General features: G+C 36.5%; 1 protein-coding gene across 1 annotated transcript; it reads right to left on the bottom strand.

Annotated features, from left to right (window-relative positions):
* Positions 1-15,587: 15,587 nt before the first annotated feature.
* On the bottom strand, positions 15,588-17,921 carry Gprin3 (GPRIN family member 3). Its single transcript, XM_076865144.2, has one exon. It carries the CDS (start codon positions 17,886-17,888, stop codon positions 15,588-15,590), a length of 2,301 nt encoding a protein of 766 aa, XP_076721259.2. The 5' UTR covers positions 17,889-17,921.
* Between the last annotated feature and the right edge of the window lie 4,985 nt (positions 17,922-22,906).

The raw sequence follows: 22,906 nt of genomic DNA, 5'->3' as shown, positions 1-22,906 counted from the left end.
AGAATAGAAAGACTGTCCTACAGAATATTCTTAAAAAAATATTTCATGAAGAGGAAATGAAAAAAACAAAAAGTGAAAGTCACCTAATTCAAATTAAAATTTGGAAATAAACCCAAATAACTGGGAATACAAATCATATCTCAATAATAACCTTGAACATTAATGGTCTAAACTCATCAACCAAAAGAAACAGACTGGAAGACTGGATTAAAAAACAAGACCCAACAATATGCTGTCTCCAAGAGACTCACCTCATAGGCAAAGACATCCACAGACTCAAAGTGAAAGGTTGGGATAAAACATGCCACTCACATGAATCACATAAACAAGCAGGGGTTTCTATCCTCATATCAGGTAAAGTGGACTTTAAGCCAAAGTTAATCATAAGGGACAAAGAAAGCCATTTCATATGACTTAAGGGAATTATACATCAATAAGACATAACAATCATAAATATTTATTCCCTAAACAATGGAGCATCTACGTACATCAAACAAACCCTTCCCAGTTTCAAGAATCAAACAGACCACAGCACAGTAATACTGGGCAACTTTAACATGTGTTTGTCATCACTGGATAGATTCTCCAAACAAAAACCAAATAAAGAAGCTATAGAAGGAAAAAATACAATTGATAATTTAGACTTAGCAGACATATGTAGAATATTTCATCCCATAATGGCTAATTACACTTTCTTCTCAGTAGCACATGGATCCTTCTCTAATAGAGACCATGTTATGCAAGCTATCACATATGTTGGCATGCAATTGTAATATTACTTTCATATATTGTTAGCAATTTGTAGGGTTATTTTGATAGCTTGCTTTCCATTGATACTAATTTTTTTGTTCTTGCCTTTTTCTTGATTAGACTTTTTAAATCAAATTTTATCTGTATTATTTCTTCTCTATTTCATATATTTCTGCTACTCTTATTTTTTCCTTCCTACTACACAATTTGAAAACAGTTTGATTGTTATTCTGCCTTCTTTCTGGTACAAGTACTTCAAGTTATAAATGTTCATCTGAGTACTATTTCATTCTAGAGATTCTGATATTGTAAGCTTTTATTATCACTTAGTTAAAACACTTTTTATTTGCTTTTATTATTCTTTCTTCCTTGACCTCTGAGATATATACAAGTGTGACATTTAATTTTTAAATAGGTGATATGTGGGGGTGGGGTTCTATATATCTTATGATGATTTATTTCTAACGTAATAAATTATGCAGACTGTTTCCTGCATAAATTATGCAGGAAACAGTCTGCATAATTTCAAATAAAAAAGTAATGTAAATGTTTTTATATTGATTGCATTGATCACATACATGTTACAACTGATCAAACTGTAAATATGTACATTTTATTATACTTCAATTTTGCCTTAATAAAGCTATGGAAAAAAATGAAATGATTTTATCACTTATAAATTCCTAATTGTATTAATATCTTGGTCTATGCATTTGGTCAAGTTACTAGGATTTGTATCCTATACAGCATTTCATCTTCAAGAGAAAAAGAAAGTTATATCAGGCCTCAGTTCTTTCATACAAAAGGCTGGTGATATAATTAAAAATTTATACCTTCCAATATTTTTATTAATTATTTTAAAATATGCTCATGGCTTGTTCATTTATTTTATGAGTTGCATTTATAAAGCTCATAAATATTTAGCTTAATAATTAATTATTAAACACTAGTGAGGGAGAAAGCAATCTCATTTGCTATAATCTCATTTGCTACAACAGCCAATCAGTAACTATTAGTGAATTTGTGCAACAGTGCTTCAGATTGAATGTAAAACAATGGCTTCGGACAACACAGATCTTTTTTTCTTCCCCTTAAGTAAATGCAAATTATTTTATATAGTTTCATTGAGCATTTCTTATTTTTTTTGCATTCTTAGCATTAAATAAATTGTTGTTAACGTGAATGTGAGATTTGCATAGAGTATGAATGAATATTTTGATACCTTAATCTGTTTTTTTCCTTTCTGCTCTATGTGCAGTATTTAGAAGAAATATGTTTGAATGAAAAATAAATCGGTTATTTTTTAGGAGTAATTGGTATTACAGACTGCTCCGGGTTTCGTCTGACTGAAACCCAAGGTGTCCCTCAGGCCTGCAGTTCTCATCTGAACTTGAGGGTCCTCTTCCCAACTATCTGGTTGCTATAGAACTTATTTCCTTGCAGTTGTATAACTGGGTTCCTGTTTTCTTTCTAGCCATCAGCTGTGGACTGTTCCCAGGTCCTAGAAAGTCTCTGAAATTCCTGTAGTGTAATCTTGGCAGGGAAATGACATGGGTTCTTGCTTTCTTACAGAACAATTAGAAACTGGAATCTGTCTCTCTTGTGACTTTTTCTTCTGAGACCAGTCAAAGAAAACTCTTTTAAAAAGCTCATGTGATTATGCAAGGCCCAGATAATCTTCCTGTGTTATGGCAAACTGATTTGGGACCTACTTTATACTTAGCGGTGATTGAATAAATTGAAGAACTTACGCACATGAGTTGCGGGGAATCTTAGGAGATTTCTTGGGAATCTGAAGACTGCAGCGGGCCCCAATAAAGCACAATGACCTTCTCTCCACAACCTGTGAAGAGTGTGAAGTTCTTGCTGACCTCTAAAACCATGGTAATTTACAGTTCCTAGACTAGCAGGAGCTGCAAATGTAGATGGATTCATTGGTTAAATAGGTTACTGTATTCAATCATGCCAAAGATAACCTTAGTGACAGCATCTGTTTAAGTTTTAGAGACCCACTGCTTGATTTAGCCATAAGTCATTTGAAGTTGCTATTGTACTCTCAACTTAGAGCCAAAATGCCCAGTATCACACAGTAATCATGTGGGTTCTCCCCTTACCAGCTGTTATGGTTTTAATATATAGTTTTTTTTTTTCTTCTTGTGATGCTGGGGATTGAACCCAGGGTCTTGTTCATGGGAGGCAAGCACTTTACCAACTGAGCTATATCCTCAGTCCCCACCTATATATTTTTTTCCTGCCCAAAGATCCACTGTAATTGAAGGGATGGTGTGAAGGGTAGTGCTGTTGGGAGATGGTGGAAATCCTGGGAAGTGGGGCCTACTTGGAGGTCTGTAGGTGAAAGGGGGTGTGAGGTAGCTCTCATGTAATTCTCATGACAGGATTGTTACAAAATGGCAAAGCCTGGCCCTGCTCATTCTCTTTCCCTCTCTGTTCTAGTTTGAGATGTAATCACCTGCTTGTTCCTGCATGTGTTTCCACAACTGCTGTCCACCGTGCTGTGATGCATGAGCACTGGCAAATGCCAGCACCTTGCCCTTGAACCTCCAAAATGTGAAGGAAAAAATTCTTCTTCATAAGGAGCCTGTGTTAAGGTATGCCATTATACTAATGTAAAGCTGACAAATACAATAGCCCTATATGGAAAAAGGTAGTGATTTTGACTCTTTTCTCTCCTAGAAGACCTGTTTCTGCCAAATAATTTGGTTGAAGACCCGGGAGGTAGAGAAAACAAGAGGGACTGGAAAATTAACATTTTCCTTATTGGTGTACTCTCTGAATGTGGCAGGTATTTCCATCTAACTTGCTCTCCTAGGATTTCCATGGATTCTTCAGAAAAATCCTCTTCCTATAGCCTCTTACCCGGACTCAGGCATCACTAATTTGCAGATCTCCAATTTCTACAGCTGTAATCACTAGTAGCCTGCCTCTTGCATGTTCCCATCTCCAATTTGCCTATCTCCTAATAAAGGTGAAATGTTGTAAGGAAGGCCCAATATGACTATAGTTGGGTTTCCTGGCTGAGACTTCCATCAGGTTATGTTTTTGGTATGTGGCTGAGGTCACAAACACCCTGATTCAGCATAAGTACTCAAGGTCATAAATATCTGCTTGTGAGCATGCACTCCCTTACATAACTTGTTGGCACTGTTGCTTTTTTGACTTGCATATAAAAAGGCTTATGGAAAGACTTTTGAGGCCAGGGACTGCTGCTGCCTGGAATACAGCTGGTCTACTGTTCCAAATGGACCTCACATCTTCTTTCCCCCTGCAGGGATCCCAGATCTGTTTCCCAGGGTCTGACCCTCAGCCCAACATGTGCTCTCGCTTAACTCTTAAACATAGCCTTCTAGTTCAACTCCTATGAATCTGAAAGCTCTTTTCTAGTAACATTAAACTGCAGGAACTAGAGATTTGTTAGTGTATTTTCATACCTTTATGTTGCTTGCTTATCCAGATTGACATTAACTAATCACTATTGTATTGCTCATCATTTTAAACTGATTTGTAGGTGTTCTTCCTATTTTCTAGATTCCAATATTTTGTCAGTTATATTTTCTACTTTCTTAATTTGCATATAGGCTCTTCTCTCATATCTAAGTTCTAAATTTTAATATAGTTAAATTTACATTTTATTTCCCCTTTTCCTTCATTATTTGAATTGATAATATTTTTTGTTGGTATTTGAGTTTATATTTAAAAATAGTATTTGATGTGACAAAAATTAATCAAAATCTTTTCCTAATTCTTATAGCTCTGACAACTATAAATACTTGGATGTGTTTTCTTCATGCTTTAAATATAAAAGGAAATACTTCTAAAGTCAAATTGGATGTGTCTCATAGTTGTGTTTAAAATTATTCCTAGTATTTATCAAGATTTATGAAAAATTTATTAGATAGAAGAAAATGGCAAAATTCCATGCTTTGACAATAGATTGATAAAACTTAAACAAAGAAGAAAGCAAAAATCAAAGGATAGGGGAAGAAAGTGACAACTTTTTTGCCTATATAATTTAATTCCTTCAATTTTGTAAAGTCAGTATTATTACCATCAATTTGCAGATGAATGCACCAGTCTCAAAAATACTGAATGATTCAGCCAATTAATTCAGCTGCATTGACTCAAAGCTGAGATTTGAACCCAGGTTTTTTTGATATCAAGCCTGAATATGGACTGCTATATCTCATCTAATTTGTATGTCTCAAGTATCTGACATTTTAAAAAATGGACTGAAAACCAGTGCACATTTATTCCCAGTATCATCCAAGGTTGAGACTTACGTGTAAATTCCTAGCAGAATTCTTGACACATAGCTTTAATTTTTTTTCATGTGGTTCTAAATGAACATAAATAATAAGCAAATACTTTCTAGCACTTTATGAAGTCTTATCTTGGTTTTAAATGCCTATAATATTGTTGGCAATGATATTATGCTTTTTTATATTTTTAAATTTTTTTAAAATGGCAGGCCAAGTTTTTTGTGCAGTTTGATTGAAAGGTGTCAAGTGGGACTAAATAAAGGTGTAGGAAAACATCATTCCGGTGATGCCAGTACTCCCACCAGAAATCTCTGCAAGTACTTTAGCTTCCATCCTGACAATCTGAATTTCAACTATGTTCATCCTTCATGATATATTTAGAAAATTGGCTGCAGAATATTATTAAGACAGTTATTGGGTTCTAAACATTTTAGAACTCTATAAATTTGCTCACTGATAATTTAGAATGGTGTTGAGAAAAATTAAATAGTGTTGGCACTCAGGAGTTCATTAAGGATATGTATGGTCTGAATGTTTACGATCACCCCAAATTCATGTTGAAATCCTAACTCAGGTAATTAGGCTATGGGAACAGATCCCAGGAATGGCATTTAAGCCCTTACAAGAGAAACCTGAAATAGATCCGTCCCTTTCCACCACGTGAAGATACAGTAAGGCAACACCATCTGTGAATTGGAAAGTAGATCCTCACCAGACACCAAATCTGCTTTGATCTGTTGGACTTCCAAGCTTCCATGAGAAGTAAATTTATGTTGTTTATAAGCCAGTCAGTTTATGTTTGTTTTAGCAGCCCACATGGAAGAAGACAGTGTGATAGACTGAAAGTGATCCTACAAGGTTTACAAATAGCAGAACACACTTCATAAGAAATTAGGTATTTTTGAGTTCACAATCAGTCCAGTGAAACCAGATCATGCTAAAAAGGCTGGTTTTCTATGTTCTACTCAACACTGAAGATGTGGCTGAGTGGGAACAGTTGGCTAGAAATGGCACCTAATGAGACCACCAACTGCTGTTACAATAAGAACAGCTACAGGCATAAGATAGTTTCTCAGCTGCCCTGGGGACTATTGCCTGATTAGCTTCTCCATGAATGGCATTTATATCTTTGGAACTGCATGAGGTTTAATTTTGCCAAGAATGAATGTCTAAGTATGCAAGAATTAGATAATGGCAGTCTTGGGATGTTATTTAAGATAGAAATGGTATGAATTTATACATACACATCAGTTGGAGGGAGTGTATGATTCTTGTAGGTTTAAAATCTGTGGAAAATAAATCATTTTTTGAGATCTTGTATCTCTCCTCATTTTTCATAGATCTTGTATCTCTCCTCTATAATTCTTTGGTGAATTGATGATAGATGAAGGAGACAAAAAAGGGGTCAAATTATGGCATTAGTTTTATTAATGGTCAAGCCAGAGTGGAGGATATGGCTGGAGTTTTTAGAATCTAAGAATCTAGAAGGCAAGATTCCATTTACTTGCTCAGGGATAGCCAGAGAGGCTGGAACTGCATAGAAGATAGCTCAATGTCTCAGGGTAAGAGGTAGCTGAGCCTGGACATGTGGCATTCCAAAAGTGCCCATATCCCATCTACATATATGTCCACCAATACTAACCTCTCATCACTTTCACCAAACAAGAACAACAGAAAATACACACACACACACACACACACACACACACACACACACAGCTTTGCCATCAAATACAGGAAAAACTGCTGCTTCTGATGACCTGGAGACATTGTTTATTCTAAGGAATTATATTTTAATTAAAGGTAAAGAGTTCCTTTATCGTAAATACTTTTAGTTCCCCTGCAGATTCCTAGCAGAAATGTGTCCCATGGAAAATCAACTGACTGTAAATATACAGGGCTAAAAGGACAATTTCAACAACAGCAGTAACAATATCAACAAAAACCAGTGAATTTTATTCTATATAATATTTATTATGGAAAGTAAAATGCAAAAAAAAATCATATTCTAAATTTTTTGAGGGTGAAACTAAGTCATCAGTTGAATTTTAGTATTTTAACATCTATTCAAAATCAAATTTGAAATGAAGGTGGGAGTACATTTAATCCATTTCTTTATTTTTTTCCTGTATAAATCATAACATTCTTTTTTTTCTAGGAAATTAAATTTTATTGGTCAATATCTGGGGTATGGGAACTTGCTTAAATAAACCATTTTATCAACCGTGTACATAGATATTATGTCAAGACATAACTTTAGATTCTAATATTTGGTACATTTATAAATAGACTTTCTATTTTGAATATTTTTATATCTTTAGTGATTGAATGTTAATGTTTTGGTCTTTCTCAGCTGAGTATTTACATACAAACGATTCTCATATTAACAGTTATAATTTTTTGGGTGTCATTTAAATTAATACATTTTCCAAAATTACATAAATTTTTCTTTTACTCAACAACAAATATTGACAAACATCAAGATTTTAGGTATATTGCTCCTATAAACAAGTACATTTGTATTAGTTAAAAAACATTGCCAGCTATAGCTGTACATGTAGTGTTTATACTTGGTTAAGCTTTTCTTTTTATCTAGGTTAAAAAGATGGCGCATGATTCTCTAAAACATGAATATGTATTTAAATGTTATTCTTAACTCTTACTGAGAGGTGGTTATATTTGTACTTTTCCAAATGAAATTCTTTATCAAGGGGGTGATTGTGGTGTTTCCATTCATGTCTTCAGGAACCAGTTTTGTGTTAAGGAATCGGGGTCAAATGCTATTAGGCTTTAGGAACCAAATCAGACCTTTTGGATCCCTAACAGACCATTTTGTTAAGAAATGAGAGAAATTTGAACAATATAAATTCACAAATTAGAATTGTGATAAGTTGAAAAAATCTTGTCCAGTGTTAACACTTGCCCACTAATGGGATATGAGGCATTATAAGTGCCCCATACCCCATCAACTTGTATGTCCACCAATACTAACCTCTCATCACTTTCACCAAACACGGAATCTCTGATTTTCAACAAAAGTAATTTAGTTTTTGAGTCCTTCTTAAGGAACTCCCAATTACTCATAGTTTATTATTCTACTGACACCACAGAAGTCTTTGACTTCTCTTTGGTGTTGGTAAAATTTATTTAGCTGATTCCAAGAGAATAATGCCTGAAACTGTCTTCCATTTTGAGTGATTATACATGCTTTTGAAATCTAGGGATATAACTCTGAAAAAATGTAGGGCTTTTATTAGCCTGCGCAAACAAACACATTGATATATGTCCAAATGGAGTCTCCCAAACACAAGTGGTTTTGCCTCGTGTTTGTCACCTCTGGATATAAAATGAGGTATTCAAAGACAGCATTAATATTTGGAAACTGCTCAGGTACCAGGTTCAGTAAGATGCCAACTTGATTTTTATAACCCAGAGGGCTGACCTTTCCTAAACATGAAATCTGCTGCCAGAGAGAAACACCACTTAAAGGGCAGCATTGGGGTCAATATTAATTATTGTAAAACAGAAAAGGAGTGTTGTAGCTTTCAATTAGTTGTTTTGTGATTTATTCAAATATACCAGTTTGAGTATAATGCATTTGTGTATGCATATACAAATGTGGATAAGCTATTTACAGTTATGCCATGTATATATTTTTATGTGTAGAAAGTGAAAATACCTATTGATTAGCCCTTTTGAGGCTTTTGAACAACTGTTTCTTCTTTCTGCTTTCCTGCAACTGTTCTGAGGGTTTAGATAATTCATACAAGGTATGTACACAATCACACCCATAGTATGTACATCCTAGTCACACACTTAGCACAGAGAGGATGTGTGAGGAATGTAAATCTTCCCAGTGGTCAAAGAACTGACCTTACCTGTGACAAACAGCATGGGTAATTAGCTCTGGCACATTTAGTAACATGCCAGTGTACTGATTACGGTATTCAGCCTTTGTGATAATTATGTTCTCTACTCTCAGAGATGAAAAAGAAGCAAAACAAAATAGCCCTTTCTGACCTTGGAAAATGAAAGGACGAATTCCATTATTGAACACGGATGCATGCTTGTGTGGCCTTTATTCACTTTCGTAGATATGCCTACCTGACAACAAGAGTCAGCCTTTAAATGGGATATGGCATGTTATTTATTTTTTTTCTACACATAAAAATAGCAAGCCAATCACTTACAGACTGTATACACTTATGGAATGCACTGACATATCACAGCAGCAACGCCATTATGCACAACATATTGTTCACACATTAGTACAGCAGAGATAAATACATTTAGAAATTTAGTAATTGCTAAGAGATATTTTTCTTGAGTTGTCAGGTCATACTGACCTCTCTCAACCTCGATAAAAAGGTATCTCTAGATGCCCTTAAAGTAATAAACAGTCTCTCCTCTCTTCCTGGGATTGAGGAGTAAGATCATAATACTGAAATCTCCAGATTTACCAGCATCATTTTAAGACATGATAGAAAACAATTTGCTCATAAGATGTGGTCGAAAATAAATGCTAAGGAATCTAAACTAAAATCATTAAGGATACTGATTAATATGGGTAAACCCCTTCTACTCATTTTCTGTAGTTTGCTCTACACATAGCCTTTACATGTTATTAAAAGCAGTGATAGAAATCCGAAAGAATTTAACTGCAAAAAGTTTTTTTTTTCCTAAAGAAGAGATGATTTAATTTTTAAAGTAACAAAGAGCAATACTAGCAATAATGTCAAAAAGTAAGCTATAATTTTCTTCCCAGAAATAAATTGATGACATCTCCACATATAAAAAATCAAGAAAGAAGTTAGTATTTTTATCCCATTTAATTTTCCCTAACATACTTAAATCAGTAGGGTATCTCTTATAATTATCACCTTATTGGTTGATTACCAGTATCTTTTTCCAAAGTGTAAAATATGTGATTTTAATTCCTGCTTTTTTGCAGCCAATTAATCTTTTGAACTTCAACCCAGAAAGACACTTGAAGAATTGGTATTTAGAGATAACCATCTGGAGCATCATTTTCTGTAAGGCATTATTTGTGGCCCCTTTGGATACAGGTACTCATGTTTTAGTAACTTTACATCCAGGAACCCATTTTTCATAGCTAAGAGGGACGATACTCTGGGCAGAGTTGACAAAATTGCTTTTGAACGTGCTAGGGTGCAGGAAGAGGAATTACCATAAGTTTATCCCCTTCACTTGACAGAAGTTTCTGGATGGAGTTGTCTTGAGTTTTAAGATGGCAAACCTTTTAGTGGCTCCTCTTCTCTCTTGGCTAGCATGAAAACAGAAATATTGCCTGTGTCTCATGCTCACTAGTGCTGCACCTCTTTATGGAATTCCTAAACAAGTTTACTCAACAAGAAAGCAGAAATTATGCCTTCATTTCTTTTATCCTCTGGGTTATAATCAAGTCTTTGTTGAGCAAACCATAGTTATATAACAGTGTGCCTGCAACAGATGCACTTGCTGGTATAACTGCCTCTTTTTGGCACATTATTGCTTGGCTTTAATTTCATATTCAACAGTCTTTATTCTCATGATTAGTATCTGAGATATCTGTTTAAAAAAATGTAAATAACATCTTGTTGCACCATTCTGGCCCCCAGAGTCATTTCACCAAATCCCATGGTTATTTGAATGTCTTTTATATTATTATCACCTTAATTTTCCCAGTATCCCAAAATTAATGTTTCAGGACTCTTTTGTTGTTTCGATCAACACATATATACAGGTGTATTGGATTTACTTTGAGAGAGGTTATTTGGTTGTGGCAAGTGAGTAGTTTAGCTGGTGAGTATTCACAGTTAAAAGTAGCTGTGATGACCTCTGGCAGATGTCACTGATTACTTGTGAGACAGAATTTCTCCAACTCAGTTAATCCTTATTTATATCCTTGGTCATTGCTTATTTGATTTCTGTAGCCAAGGAGAAAACTTTTTTTTTTTTTTCCCCCTAGATCAGGATAAAGTTCATGGAAATTTGTTTCAGTATTTATAAGACTATTTTTTTCCCTTTTACAAAAGTATTCAAAATTGTGTTGTTATTCTTAAGCCCATGTGTCTGCACAGATGACATTTGTAATTACTCAGCCAGTTGCAGAATTTCATTAAGGAGGATACAGTTACAGGATGGACAGGAGATTCAGTAAATTGCCTGTTATTTGCCAGGTGGCAGCAGCTAACCTACATTTGGAGAGAATCAACCCAAAGGGCTACATATGACATTGAGAAACACTGCTCAGAGAAAACAAAATGCTCAGATGAATGTGAAAAGCAAAAGTGGGAGTGGATGTGGAGACTTCTGATTCACTGGGTAGACAAAACAAGGGCTGGACAAGGTGATCCGCTCACTCATCTCAGATGCTGCTGAGCTCACTGTGTTATCACAGAAGGAAACTCACAAGCTTCGTTTCTCAAACACCACTCAGGACAAAGGAGGAGAGAGTACACAGCCTCATCTCCATGGCAGCATTGTGGAGAATTAGTCAATCAGGCAGGTACGAGGTCTACACAAGTCTACAGGTGCCCAATTTTCAATAAACACACACATAAGCACACACACATATATATGCAAACCTATCCTAATATATTATTTTTCTTTATACTGGTTCTGAAAAAGTTAACAAGGAATATGGTGAATTTCGTGGTACCAGAGGTGGACAATATCTTTAATACTTGCACAATATGTAGGAGGAAAAAAAGACAATAATTCCTCACATTTTGGCAACAAAACAGTAATAGAGTGAATATAACAAAGGCCAGACAAGTTACATTAACAGCACATTGTATATATCCTCTGTAAACAAATTTTAAAGTCACATTGTATTCTATTCTTGGTGTTATATATATACAACTATTCCCAGCATGGCAGAAATTCCCTAAAATGAAAGGAACAATATTAGTATAAGCTAGGAATAGTAAAATCTCAATACTTTGGGATACAACCAAATGACATTTTCCTCTTTTGCTTTTTCCCTTAAGGTTGCAAGCTCCTATTAAAGATTTGGTTTCAAAATCTAACCTGTAGGGTTTACGTTACATATAGTACTCAGTCCAATTTATTTCAATTTTTATGTTTAACTTATAACATGGAGAATATTGGTACCCCGAATAATGAGTATCAGATGATTCTCAAGACTAAAAAATTATCAAAGGTCAAATTATATTCAATATAGTGGAATTTATAAGGTAGAAAACATACTAATCCATTTTACCAACACTTTTTGGACACAAACAAAAAAGATTTCTGGTTAACCTTTACTTAAAAATATTCAACTTATGCTACTAATTCAAAACAGAAAGGTTAATCAGGATTTTATTGTATATAAAGTAGCTAGTCTGTGGCATCAAAAGCTAGTAATTCAAAAAGACATGATTAGAAAGGCGTTCAAGATAAACATGTGGCAGTGAAGCAATGCTATTTTTCTTATGATCATAAACCTAGAAAAATTAATACTTAAATAAAAATTCTAGTGTTCATTTGGTAAGTGGTATAACATCTTTACACTTTAAATGTTGAATGACCTGCCAGACACTAAGTTCTAACTCACTTCTTTTATTACTGGCTTAAGGAGTATTTTCTATTTCTTAATTGAATAAAATATTTCCTCTCTAAAGATCTAAAAGTAGAGTGTATTAAAATGGACAAATCACATTAAAAGAAATTAAGGACAAACACAAACAACTTTTAACTCAGTGGGTATCATGCAGGTAAAGCAAGGAATGATTGAGCAAGTTTAAAGTCCATCAGGATTATATTATATTGCAACTTCCTTTGTTGAATGAATCCAAGACATCCCAAACGACATACTAAATACCCAATTCTGTGTCACAGACTGATGTAAGGAAGAATCTCAAACATGGTTTTATTTTGAGAGTAGCTTAGGGCAGGTACTAAAATGTAAAAACACTATCTTAAATAGCCTCCCATCTCATATATCTATTTGATGACACATTTCTGTTATTGTTTCTAAAAGCTGCTAGTTCTATAAAATTTGATAAGAACAAAACAAACAAGGTTTTGTACTATATTATGACCATTTCTAGAGTGTTGAGAAATCAAGAATTTAGTTATAGCACCAAAGAAAACCAAACTTACTACATCAAACATTTTTGCTTAAAGTTTTAGTTTGAGAGGCACAACTACAATACCAAATTGAGTGGTTCTGATTAACAATGTGTGACAAATACCAAGGTTTTTCTCTTAGATCTCTGCTTCATCTCACTATTTATAAATCGTGTGGTTACTCTAATCTCATGAAAGTAAATATTATTGCCGGATGTTGAATTTTTCTTCTCTCCTATGATAATACAGGAACAGCCTGTTCTAGCCACTTCACAGCAGAGGATTACCTGGGGCCCACCTATCTGGAGTAGGTGCTATTGACAGCTGCTCCTATGTGTACAGGGTGTACTCTGTGTATACACAGTGTGTGTGCCATCATGTGATAGAAATGGCCAGTGTGAAAGAGGAGACAGAATAGTTGTGGCCAAGTTATCTGAGACAAATAGGTGCTTAAGTCCAGAAGAGAGAATTTTAGACTTAATCTCTAATCATTAAATGTAATATGATTGGTAATTTGATAATTTCTACTTTAGATAGTGTTCTTAAAAGAGGCCAATTAGGAAGAAACTAAAAAATGTGCCTTATTAAAAAATTCATTATAAGTTCCAAGCATAACAACTGTAATTGCCATTCTCAGGCTCCAAGAAGGCTGTCACTGTGGTCTTCTTATGCAGTCTGCATATACAGCTAAATTGCTTTGAAAGAAATCAAAGCTTTTTAGTAATTTAGTTAGTTCCCAGTGTAGGTTGCACACAGGGTAGAGTTTAGGTATGATTTGTCCCCCCTCATGTTTAGAACCTGCAAAGTAGAATTAAATTGAAATAAGCTAAAACAGATAATGGGAATTGACTGTACCAATGGTATTTGAAGAAAATTGCGTGGTCAGATATTCTTTTTTTGGGCTCATCTGGGGAATGAGTTTAGAGAAGGCAACCAGTACCACTCCAACATCTAGCAGTCAAATTTTCTAAGGGCAAGATGGAGGCCCTTTGATGAATCCAGGAAGGGAAGGGTTCCTAGGGCCTTGACTAATGCATTCTTCTTTCCATTCGTCAAAGAAAGCAGCTGCTGGTGGCCCCTGGCCAGTGTCTTGGAGGATGCCCCTATGTTTCAGGGATACTCTCCTCTTCTAGAGAGGAGTGAGTGCTGAGCTCAGATAGATGCCAGTGTTCTCAAGGAATATCCTACTCCAAACTCAAACCATGCTTACATTGACCTCTTTTTTTGTTGGCTTTGAAGGTTGAGATATGCAAATTTGTATTTGGGGTAAAAATGGAAAAGCATAACTCACATGAATCAAATGTATGAAAGATGAAAAAAAAAAGTATAAAAAAATTACCTATTTTTTTTTTTTTTTACTCCAGATTATAGACCTAAACAGGTGATATTTGTCTACATGTAAGAGAACTTCTGTTCCCTTTGGTGTTGACCACATTTGCTGTTAGAAACTACTGAACCAAATCCAAAGAAAGCCAAAAATTTTATGCTGTTTACATGAATACAGATGAAACATGTAGTTTTTGTTACTTAAAGGCTCTTCCTTTTATCAACACAGATAAAACAGATTTTGGTAATCTGCTATTTATAATTCCTTACCAGAACCTTATAATTCAGTAGAATATGACTGGAGAACTTCTGTATCACATAAAATTTACTATTATCTCTCATGTGATGACTCTTCTCAAGAATCCAGTCCCATATGCCTCCTTTAGGGTAAGAAAATATGAATCCAATTTGGTTAGCCTCACAGATATGCACCCTGCCTTCTGTGCAGGAACATGTGTATATGTAAGTCCATGTTGGATGTAGTTGGACAGTATTCATATCTAAAGCCTTAGCTAATTATCCTCACATAACTTATATTTTCTAAAAGCTATACAAAGTGTATGAAAAGGGCTATCTGCAGATGCTTACAAATACTAATTCATATTTGGTATTTTACGTATGTAAAATTTGTTTCAAATTTTTACATTATGGTTCTTATTACCTACTTAAATTTTGTGTGGTAACAGCATTCTTATTTCAATAGGACTAGAAATCATAACGTTTTTGCTAATAGTGTTTATGCTATTTTTAATATAAAGTAGAGATTTTAATGCAAATACCATCAAGTGATACACATTGAGGCAGTAATACAAAATGATACATGTATAATGGTATTGTTATTTCTATAAGCAATGTCATAGTTCAAAAAAAAAAAACAAAAAACAAAAACAACAAACAGTGAATATGATTTCCACTTAATCAGGGTTGCAAATCTGCAGTGAAGCTTGCTTCTCTTGTTCTTTCTTTCACATTGAAATGGCATCTTTATTTATGAACCCTCAAAGGATCCCACGATTTTCAATAGCAATTTCCTATAGTTAATACTTGCTTTTTCTTCTTGGTTTCTCAGAAAACAACTTACGCTTTGACACAGACAGACACATATGATACCATATGCGCATACGCAGATCCCCCTGCCCCCCCCATACGTGTCCCCTTTCAATCTAACACAGAAGAAGGGGCAGGGCGAACACAGCAGTTGGGGCGACGGAAGTTCTGCAGCATGGACTGGAATACGCTGTGCTGCCTCCCTTTCAGCTTCTTATTGGAGGAAGTGTCTGAGGAAATGGATCTCCGGGTCTGGTCGCTTTGCGTTTTGGTTAATTTCTCATGTTCCCGAATTTGTCTTTGTAAGTGGTTCTGGATGGCGATCCCCAGGGACTCCGGGTCCAGGGAAGCCCCGTACACTTCCCAGGTCATGCCCTGCTCGTCCCACACGACGTCCTTGACCCGCTTGGACTGCTTCAGCTGGAGTTTGGCGTCTGTGCTTAGCTGCTTTTTCTTCTCTCCTGGTGTGAGCCCCACCTGAGCAGCAGCTGCTGTCACATTTAACTCCTTGAGGAACTCGCTGACCCGGCTGGCCCGGCGAGGGCTGGCTTTGACCGAGCGAGAAGGGGTCCTCTTGCCAGAACCTGGGCTGGAGTCACCCATGGCGTCCGGGGGTAGGCTCAGGCTGGTGACTGTCTTGGTCTGTCTGTTTTCCTCTAAGATGCCCTCCTGGTTCTTTCTGTTTGGGGAGGGTATGGGATTGGCAGCTGATCCCGAGCCTCCATTTTCTTGAGCTTTGGGATCGAGCAGTAGGGTTTTGGCATCTAGAGCATCGGTGCCCGTAGGCTCCTTTTCTTTTACTATCTGAGGAGACTTGTACTTTGTCTCCTTTGGACCTCCTTTACTCGTGGCGTCCAAACTCCTGGACTGGTCCTCTTTGCTCTCAGGGCTGCAGGAGTCCGATAGTTTGTAGTCTGGATCAGTCTTGTGATCAGATGTCTTGGCTTCAGATGTCCCCAGTTCCTGGTTTATTCCAGACTGACTACCTGCACTGCTAGAAATCTGGTCAATGGGGCTAGCTTTCAGGGAGCTAGAATTAGCATCTGAAAGCTGTCTAGAGGTTGACTCTTCCCTCAGTGGAGTCTCTCCTGCTGGTCTCCCACCTTCTTTACAAGTATCCTGGGCCTGACTGCAGGCCCTGCTGATGGGTGAGGTCTTCAGGATCTGCTCTGGTAGGCTTACTCCTTTAAGTTCCCCTTGGAAAGCTGTAGAGACAGGTGCAGCTGTCTGGATGTGCACCTGAGCCATAATGCCACAGCCCTGCCCTGCCTCCTGGGGGGCTTGTATGCTGTTAGAGAGCTCCAACACATGGCTGCCACTGCCACTTCCCTGGCAAATGACACGCAGCTGCTCTTGATGTTCCAAGCACTCAAGAGCAGGGGTTTCCTTTAAGAAAGCAGTGAGGATGCTGGGGCTAGTGGAGACGGATCTGCTTTCCACGCTGGCCACCGCCTGCACCTCAGCATCTTGATGAACCTTGCTGGGGGCCTCCTTGATCTCACTTTCAGCTTGGTTGGTCATTGTACTGGCTTCTTTGAACCTCGACACCTGTTGTGTTGGCCGCAGTGCCTTCTCTGGATCTAGTGTACGTGATGAAACTTCTCTAGTGAGATGGGATAGCTGAGGTGTCCCAGATGTTGTACCTTGGGTGTCTGAGGCAGTGGCAGATGGTTGTTTGTTCTCTGAACATCCATCTTCTCTTGCTGGAGGCTCACAGGACCTCGTTGTGGAGTGGCAGATGGCTTGCTGCCTGTCCCCTTCAGGCCCACCTGCAGGAGGGGAAGAATGACTGAACACCTCGGCTGCTGTGCTCTGTACCATTCCCTGAATTGTTTCTTGAGAAGGAAAATCACAAGATGCCTGATCTTTGCTGCTGCCACAGGTGCCCCCTGCAGGACAATTTGACTTCTCGTTTTGGGCTCCATTCAAGGTTCTCTGAGATTTCACCAAGGAATCTTCAGGTTCCGATGAGGCGCTGGCATTGGGCCGATCACCTGGGATGGCCTGGTGGGTATGCTGATTGGCTGGCATTGTAAATGGTCTGTGTACAAGATCCTTTGCTGCCGTAGGGCTTGGGGCTGGTGCTGTGGGCTCTCTGCTTTCCAGCAATTGGGGATCTCCAGGAGAATTGTGTGTGGGAGATGCTTTCTCCACCTCATTGAAGACACCAGGAGAAGACATGTCTGGCTGGGTGATCTCATGCTCACAAGCTTGCATCACCGCCTCAGCAGCAGTGCTGGGGCTGAGGCTTGGTTCTGCAGGGGCACCTGCCAGTCCATTGGCATTCTTTCCCGGTTGAGCTGGTCGGCACTGAGATAAGGAAGCCTGCAGCTCTCCTTGAGCCTCCTCTTTTAAAGAAGCTGCAATCAGGGAAGTCTTAGTGGATCTCAGAGGGTCAGGTACAGTCCCCATGGAATTTCTTTCCAAAAACACGCCAGAGCTCTCCCTTGAGTGGTGTTCTTGCTGGAAGCAGTGGGAGTTCAGAGTGAAGACACAGTCAGAGATGATTCCTCTGAAGAATCAGCCTGGGGATCAAGGAAACAGTACTGTTAATACAGCACATCATTTAAGTACTAAAAGTGTACACAATTGCCATTTTTATAAGATCACATAAGCACATTGGCCTTTTCTTCTTAGATCTGTGGCTGTGAAAATAGACCTTGGAAAGAAAGATTTTGAAAAAAAATGTTTTAACTATACAAATATTATTTTGGTACTTCAGCTTCTACTTGTATTCAAACGCTGTCTAGAAAATGGGTTTTTAGTGTAAGTACTTACATCTGATAACTACTTTAAAATCATTTGTATAATCTAATTTGCCAGAGATCAGAAAATTCTGTAAAGCTACTATAATTATATCAGCAAGTACTGAAATAAGCCCAAACTTTATATCTGAGATAGAATATCAAGAAATAGATCAAAATGTAAATTTGAATTTAATATATGCCAAAAAGCATATATTTTGATTTAGTGGCAAAAGGAGGCACTACTTAATAGAAGGTGCTGATAAACTGCTTATTCATCTGGAAGAAAAAAAGAATATCTTATACCAATTTAAAAATAAATTGTATATAAATGGATCAGAGTTTAAAATAAATAAATTAAAATTTGTAAGAAAATCTAGAAACCATCAATATAGGGATAGGACAGTTGGTTCTTTTTAGACAAGGCAGAAACAATAAGATAAAATATAAACATAGGTGACTAAAATTCAAAACTTTTGCATGATAAAAGATATGATAGATTTGAGAATTTGTTAGATTATATAATATAGCAAAAGGTTTTAAAAATTAAAAGGAGACCAAATAATCTGTTGGAAAAAGTTGGGTAAGGAATATGAAAACACAACTGAGAAGATAAGAAATCCAAATAACCAACAAGCTTATAAAAGGATGATCTAATTCATTTTTGATCAAATAAATGCAGATAAATTAATGAGATTTTCTTTTATGCCAACTGAACTTGGAAAACTTAAAAATAAAAAAACCCAAACCAAAAATTGGCTTATAATACAGTGAGACCTGGGGAGACGTAGGGAAAGCAAGTATTTTTACTAATTTTAAGTGCAAATTTTAAGTGTATTGCTATAGCTTTTTTAAAGGAAGCAGGTTAGTTTTTAAAACTAAAAATGCACATGTCTTTGATCCTGTGATACAATCTCTATCAAAAGAAATAAAAACACCAGTCTATAAAGAAATAGGGATAAGTAGGTTTGTTTGTTTATTTATTTATTTTTGGTACTGGGGATTGAGCCAAGGGGCACTTAGCCACTAAGCAATATCCCCAGCCATTTAAAAAAAATTTTAAACTGAGTCTTTCTAAGATGTTTACGGCCTCTCTAAGTTGCTCTGGCAACATATCACTTATTTATTAAATGAAGGGAGAGGGATGAGTTAGGAATAGGGAGGGATGAAGGAGGTCCTCAAAGTGTGAAAGTGATGAATTTTTTAAAACCTATCTGATATAACCTGGGGTATATGGTTATGTAAAATTATATGTACATTTATGTGTAAACATTTTTAGAAAGGATAACTAGATATTAAGGCATATGGATAAAGCCACGGATCAGAAATTAGTTTAATATTATCTCTATCACTAAAAGGCTATGTTACCTCAGGCTAATCACTTAATCTCTCTGGGTCCCAAATTAACTCATTGGCAAAATGGATTATCAGCTTTCTAAGGGCTTTTCCAACTCCAGCATTCAAAGTTCCTACTTCTTTGCATGTGTTTGATGATACGTTAAACAATCTTAATTTGGGCTTCGAAGTATCAAAAGAAGGCAAAGTCCTATCTTGTTTGGCTCAGATTTTGAAAGTATGAAATTTTATTTTTGATTCAATGCTATTTGACTGATCTTCTATTGTATGAAATCTAACCAGAAATCAAACATTTTCTTCTGGAAACTAGTTTATCTTGTAACATCATTATTCATATTAATGGACTAAATATTTTTTCCATTGTTGGTCTTGACTGCTTTCTGCCCATTCAAACTACTCTTCTAGGTTTCTATTCCGCTTCTCCTTTCTCTAGTTTTCTATTCATTTACTGTAACCTAAGCCACTTTCCCTTTCTCTCTCTTTTGCATCTGTGTTGATCATACGTTTCCTCCTACTGTTGGCTTTCCTTATCCTAAAAAGCCCACTGATTCTTCAAGGTCCCACTTGAACCCCATTTCTTTTCTGAAGTTCTGTAAAGGCTTCAAATCATAGATTTTATTTTTCAAAAACTCCTACAAGTCGGTCAGCTTGTTCTTCATCTTGTGATTTTCATGTTCTGGCTTTGTACCATTCTTATCTATTTAAGTGTCCCATTTCTCTACAAATATTAAAAAGCCCCAGGAAGGCAGGGGGATGCTTATTGATTCTTTTCTGTTTACTCCACAGGATACAGTGCAGGGTTTTGTGCATAAAAAGTTGTTAATTGATCCTGTTTTCCTCTAAAATGGTCATTATTAAAAGCACTATTAAACTTCCAAACTAACAGGAAATATTTAGCCATGACATAAAATATTAATGAAACTGCAATTAAAAGGAATAATATTTTTGGAAGTAAGAAAGTGGTAGTACCTTATTTATTTAAGTTTTGGGTATCTGGAATTCAAGTTTAGACAATTTAAACCAAGAACACTGGACACCTGCTATGAAAAGTTGGTAGTTCTCATAAAGCCAAGGGAACAGCCTGTCTCCTATGTTACATGGCCGGAGCCCAGAAATCCTGTTTGCCAAATAGGACTGTAAAATAGAAACAGCACAAAGTTCAGCAACTGAAAATGAAAAGACTTTGATGAAGATGACTTCATAAAATCCTCAGTCATTGTGTTTACTTCCATTTCCCACACACAGCTGAGTGTATTAGTTTAACTTTGCAAGGGAGTTTTCTTTCATTTGCTTGCTAATAGAGATTAAATGATCTATCAATTCAAGAATCAAGAAACAAAGTCCAGATTGCTTGCTTCGCACCTCTTAACTTGAAATCTATTGATTTATTAGTAGATAAGAAGTCATCACTGGTCTCAAACATAGCTGTTAATGGAATCATTGCAGCATCTGTATGAGTCCAGGAGACACTCTCCTATGTTCCCAAACTACTTCTCTCTCCCTTTCCCTCCCACACCAAATAGGTAAAATCTACCTTTCCCATGGAACAGACACACCAAATAATTAAAAGCAATTATTTGGTGGTTCAGAGTGAGGAGTCCACAGCTTTATCGTCAACTAGACTCCATTAAAATTAAATTTAATGACTTTAAAGAATAAGGTTGGGGGCTGGGTTTTAGCCCCTGTGGTAGAGTGCTTACCTTGCATGCATGGGGCCCTAGGTTCCATCATCAGCAAGACATACAAATAAATAAAAATAAATAAATAAATAAAAATATTGTAAAGAAAAAATAATAAGGTTGCAAACAGGTAGCCTCCAGACTGAATAAATTTCTTCCATAAGGGTGTGTGTGCATGTGTGTGTGTGTATGTGTGTGTGTGTGTGTGTGTGTGTGTATGTGTCCTAGATAGTTTTTCCTTCCCTTTCTTTTCCTTCTGAACTGAAGTGATCTTGCATAAAAATACAGATTTTTCCCTGTGTGATTCTATTTCAAAATTTCAAACTTTGCATCTCCAGATGGAAACAACTAGATGGCACTGAGAAGGGCCTCTTGACATAGACATAGACATAGACACTCCAAGTGGCCCATGTCCCAGGATCCTGCTTTGCTCATTAATATTAGGAAAGTCCTATGTGCAGCTGAGTTTGTTCTCTAAGGGTACTGACAGAGTAGACTTCCCTGTCTGATGTCCATTCAGTCCCCTAGGGCAGTTTGAATTGGAGCTCAAGAACACAAACTTGGGGAGGCTCCCCTGAGTTGGAGTACTAGTTCCACTACCCAGCTTTATCTCTGCGGGCTTGCATAAGTAACCTTCCAGGGAACAGTTCCATCTATTAATTACAGATAATGATGATAATACCGCCTCAATGTGTTTTCATGAGAAACAGGCTTAGCATTTAGAAGAAATAGCATCTTGGCACATAGCATGCTCTATGTAAGTGTTACCTTCTTTTAAAAACCTCAATATTTGAGTGTTGTTCTGTATTAAAGAAGAAATTATTTGGATATATGTTAAAACAGAAAAAGGAAGACTTTAATCAGATCTCTCACAATTAATGTCAAGATGATCACAATAGGGGAGAGAAAGAATGGGCTCAAATCCAAATATGATAAGAATATGCAGGTATTTATAGCCAAAGAACAGTTTGAGGGGGTTCATGGACAGAAAATTACTAAGATGAAACATTAAGGGTAGGGGCAGTTTTATGGATTGTGTAACAAGTTTCTTGGTGAAGGTAGGCCAGCTGATCAGGTATCTGTGATGAGGGATTCTCTCTAAGCTGGCTTAGCAGGGCTCTGCAAGAATATCCTGAAGCCCACAGTTGAAAAAGAGTTCACAGGAGGGTTCAGAGGAGTCTGACTAAAGTTTGGTCTAGGAGAGAGTCTTTGTCTCCTGCAGCAACAAATAGGATTTTCTTATAAGGTTGTCTGTAGCCTTACAAATCCTTCCCAAATTAGGCAAAAATCACAAAGAATCTCCAGGTATCTCAAAGTGAGTCTGTATTTAAATAAAGGGAACTGTGTTTTCAACAGCACAGTCCTTTGGTGTTTCTGTCCTTAAATTGTGAGAAAAGATATAAAGCATTGCTCTGACAACACAGACAGACTGCAGGGTAAACATTATCTACCTTTTATAGGGAAGGAAACTGAGGCACAGAAATGATACCTGATAATTCCTGTTGAACTGAATTCTAATGAATATTCATGTTTGGGCCCTTTTTATTATCTATAACTATAGAAAGAAGAGGAAGAAAAAAAGATATATATATATATATATATATATATATATATATATATATATATATACACACACACACACACACACACA

The sequence above is a fragment of the Callospermophilus lateralis genome, chromosome 8, assembly GCF_048772815.1.
Source record: "Callospermophilus lateralis isolate mCalLat2 chromosome 8, mCalLat2.hap1, whole genome shotgun sequence".
Lineage (NCBI taxonomy): Eukaryota > Metazoa > Chordata > Mammalia > Rodentia > Sciuridae > Callospermophilus > Callospermophilus lateralis.
This window is presented reverse-complemented; position numbering and strand designations above follow the sequence as displayed.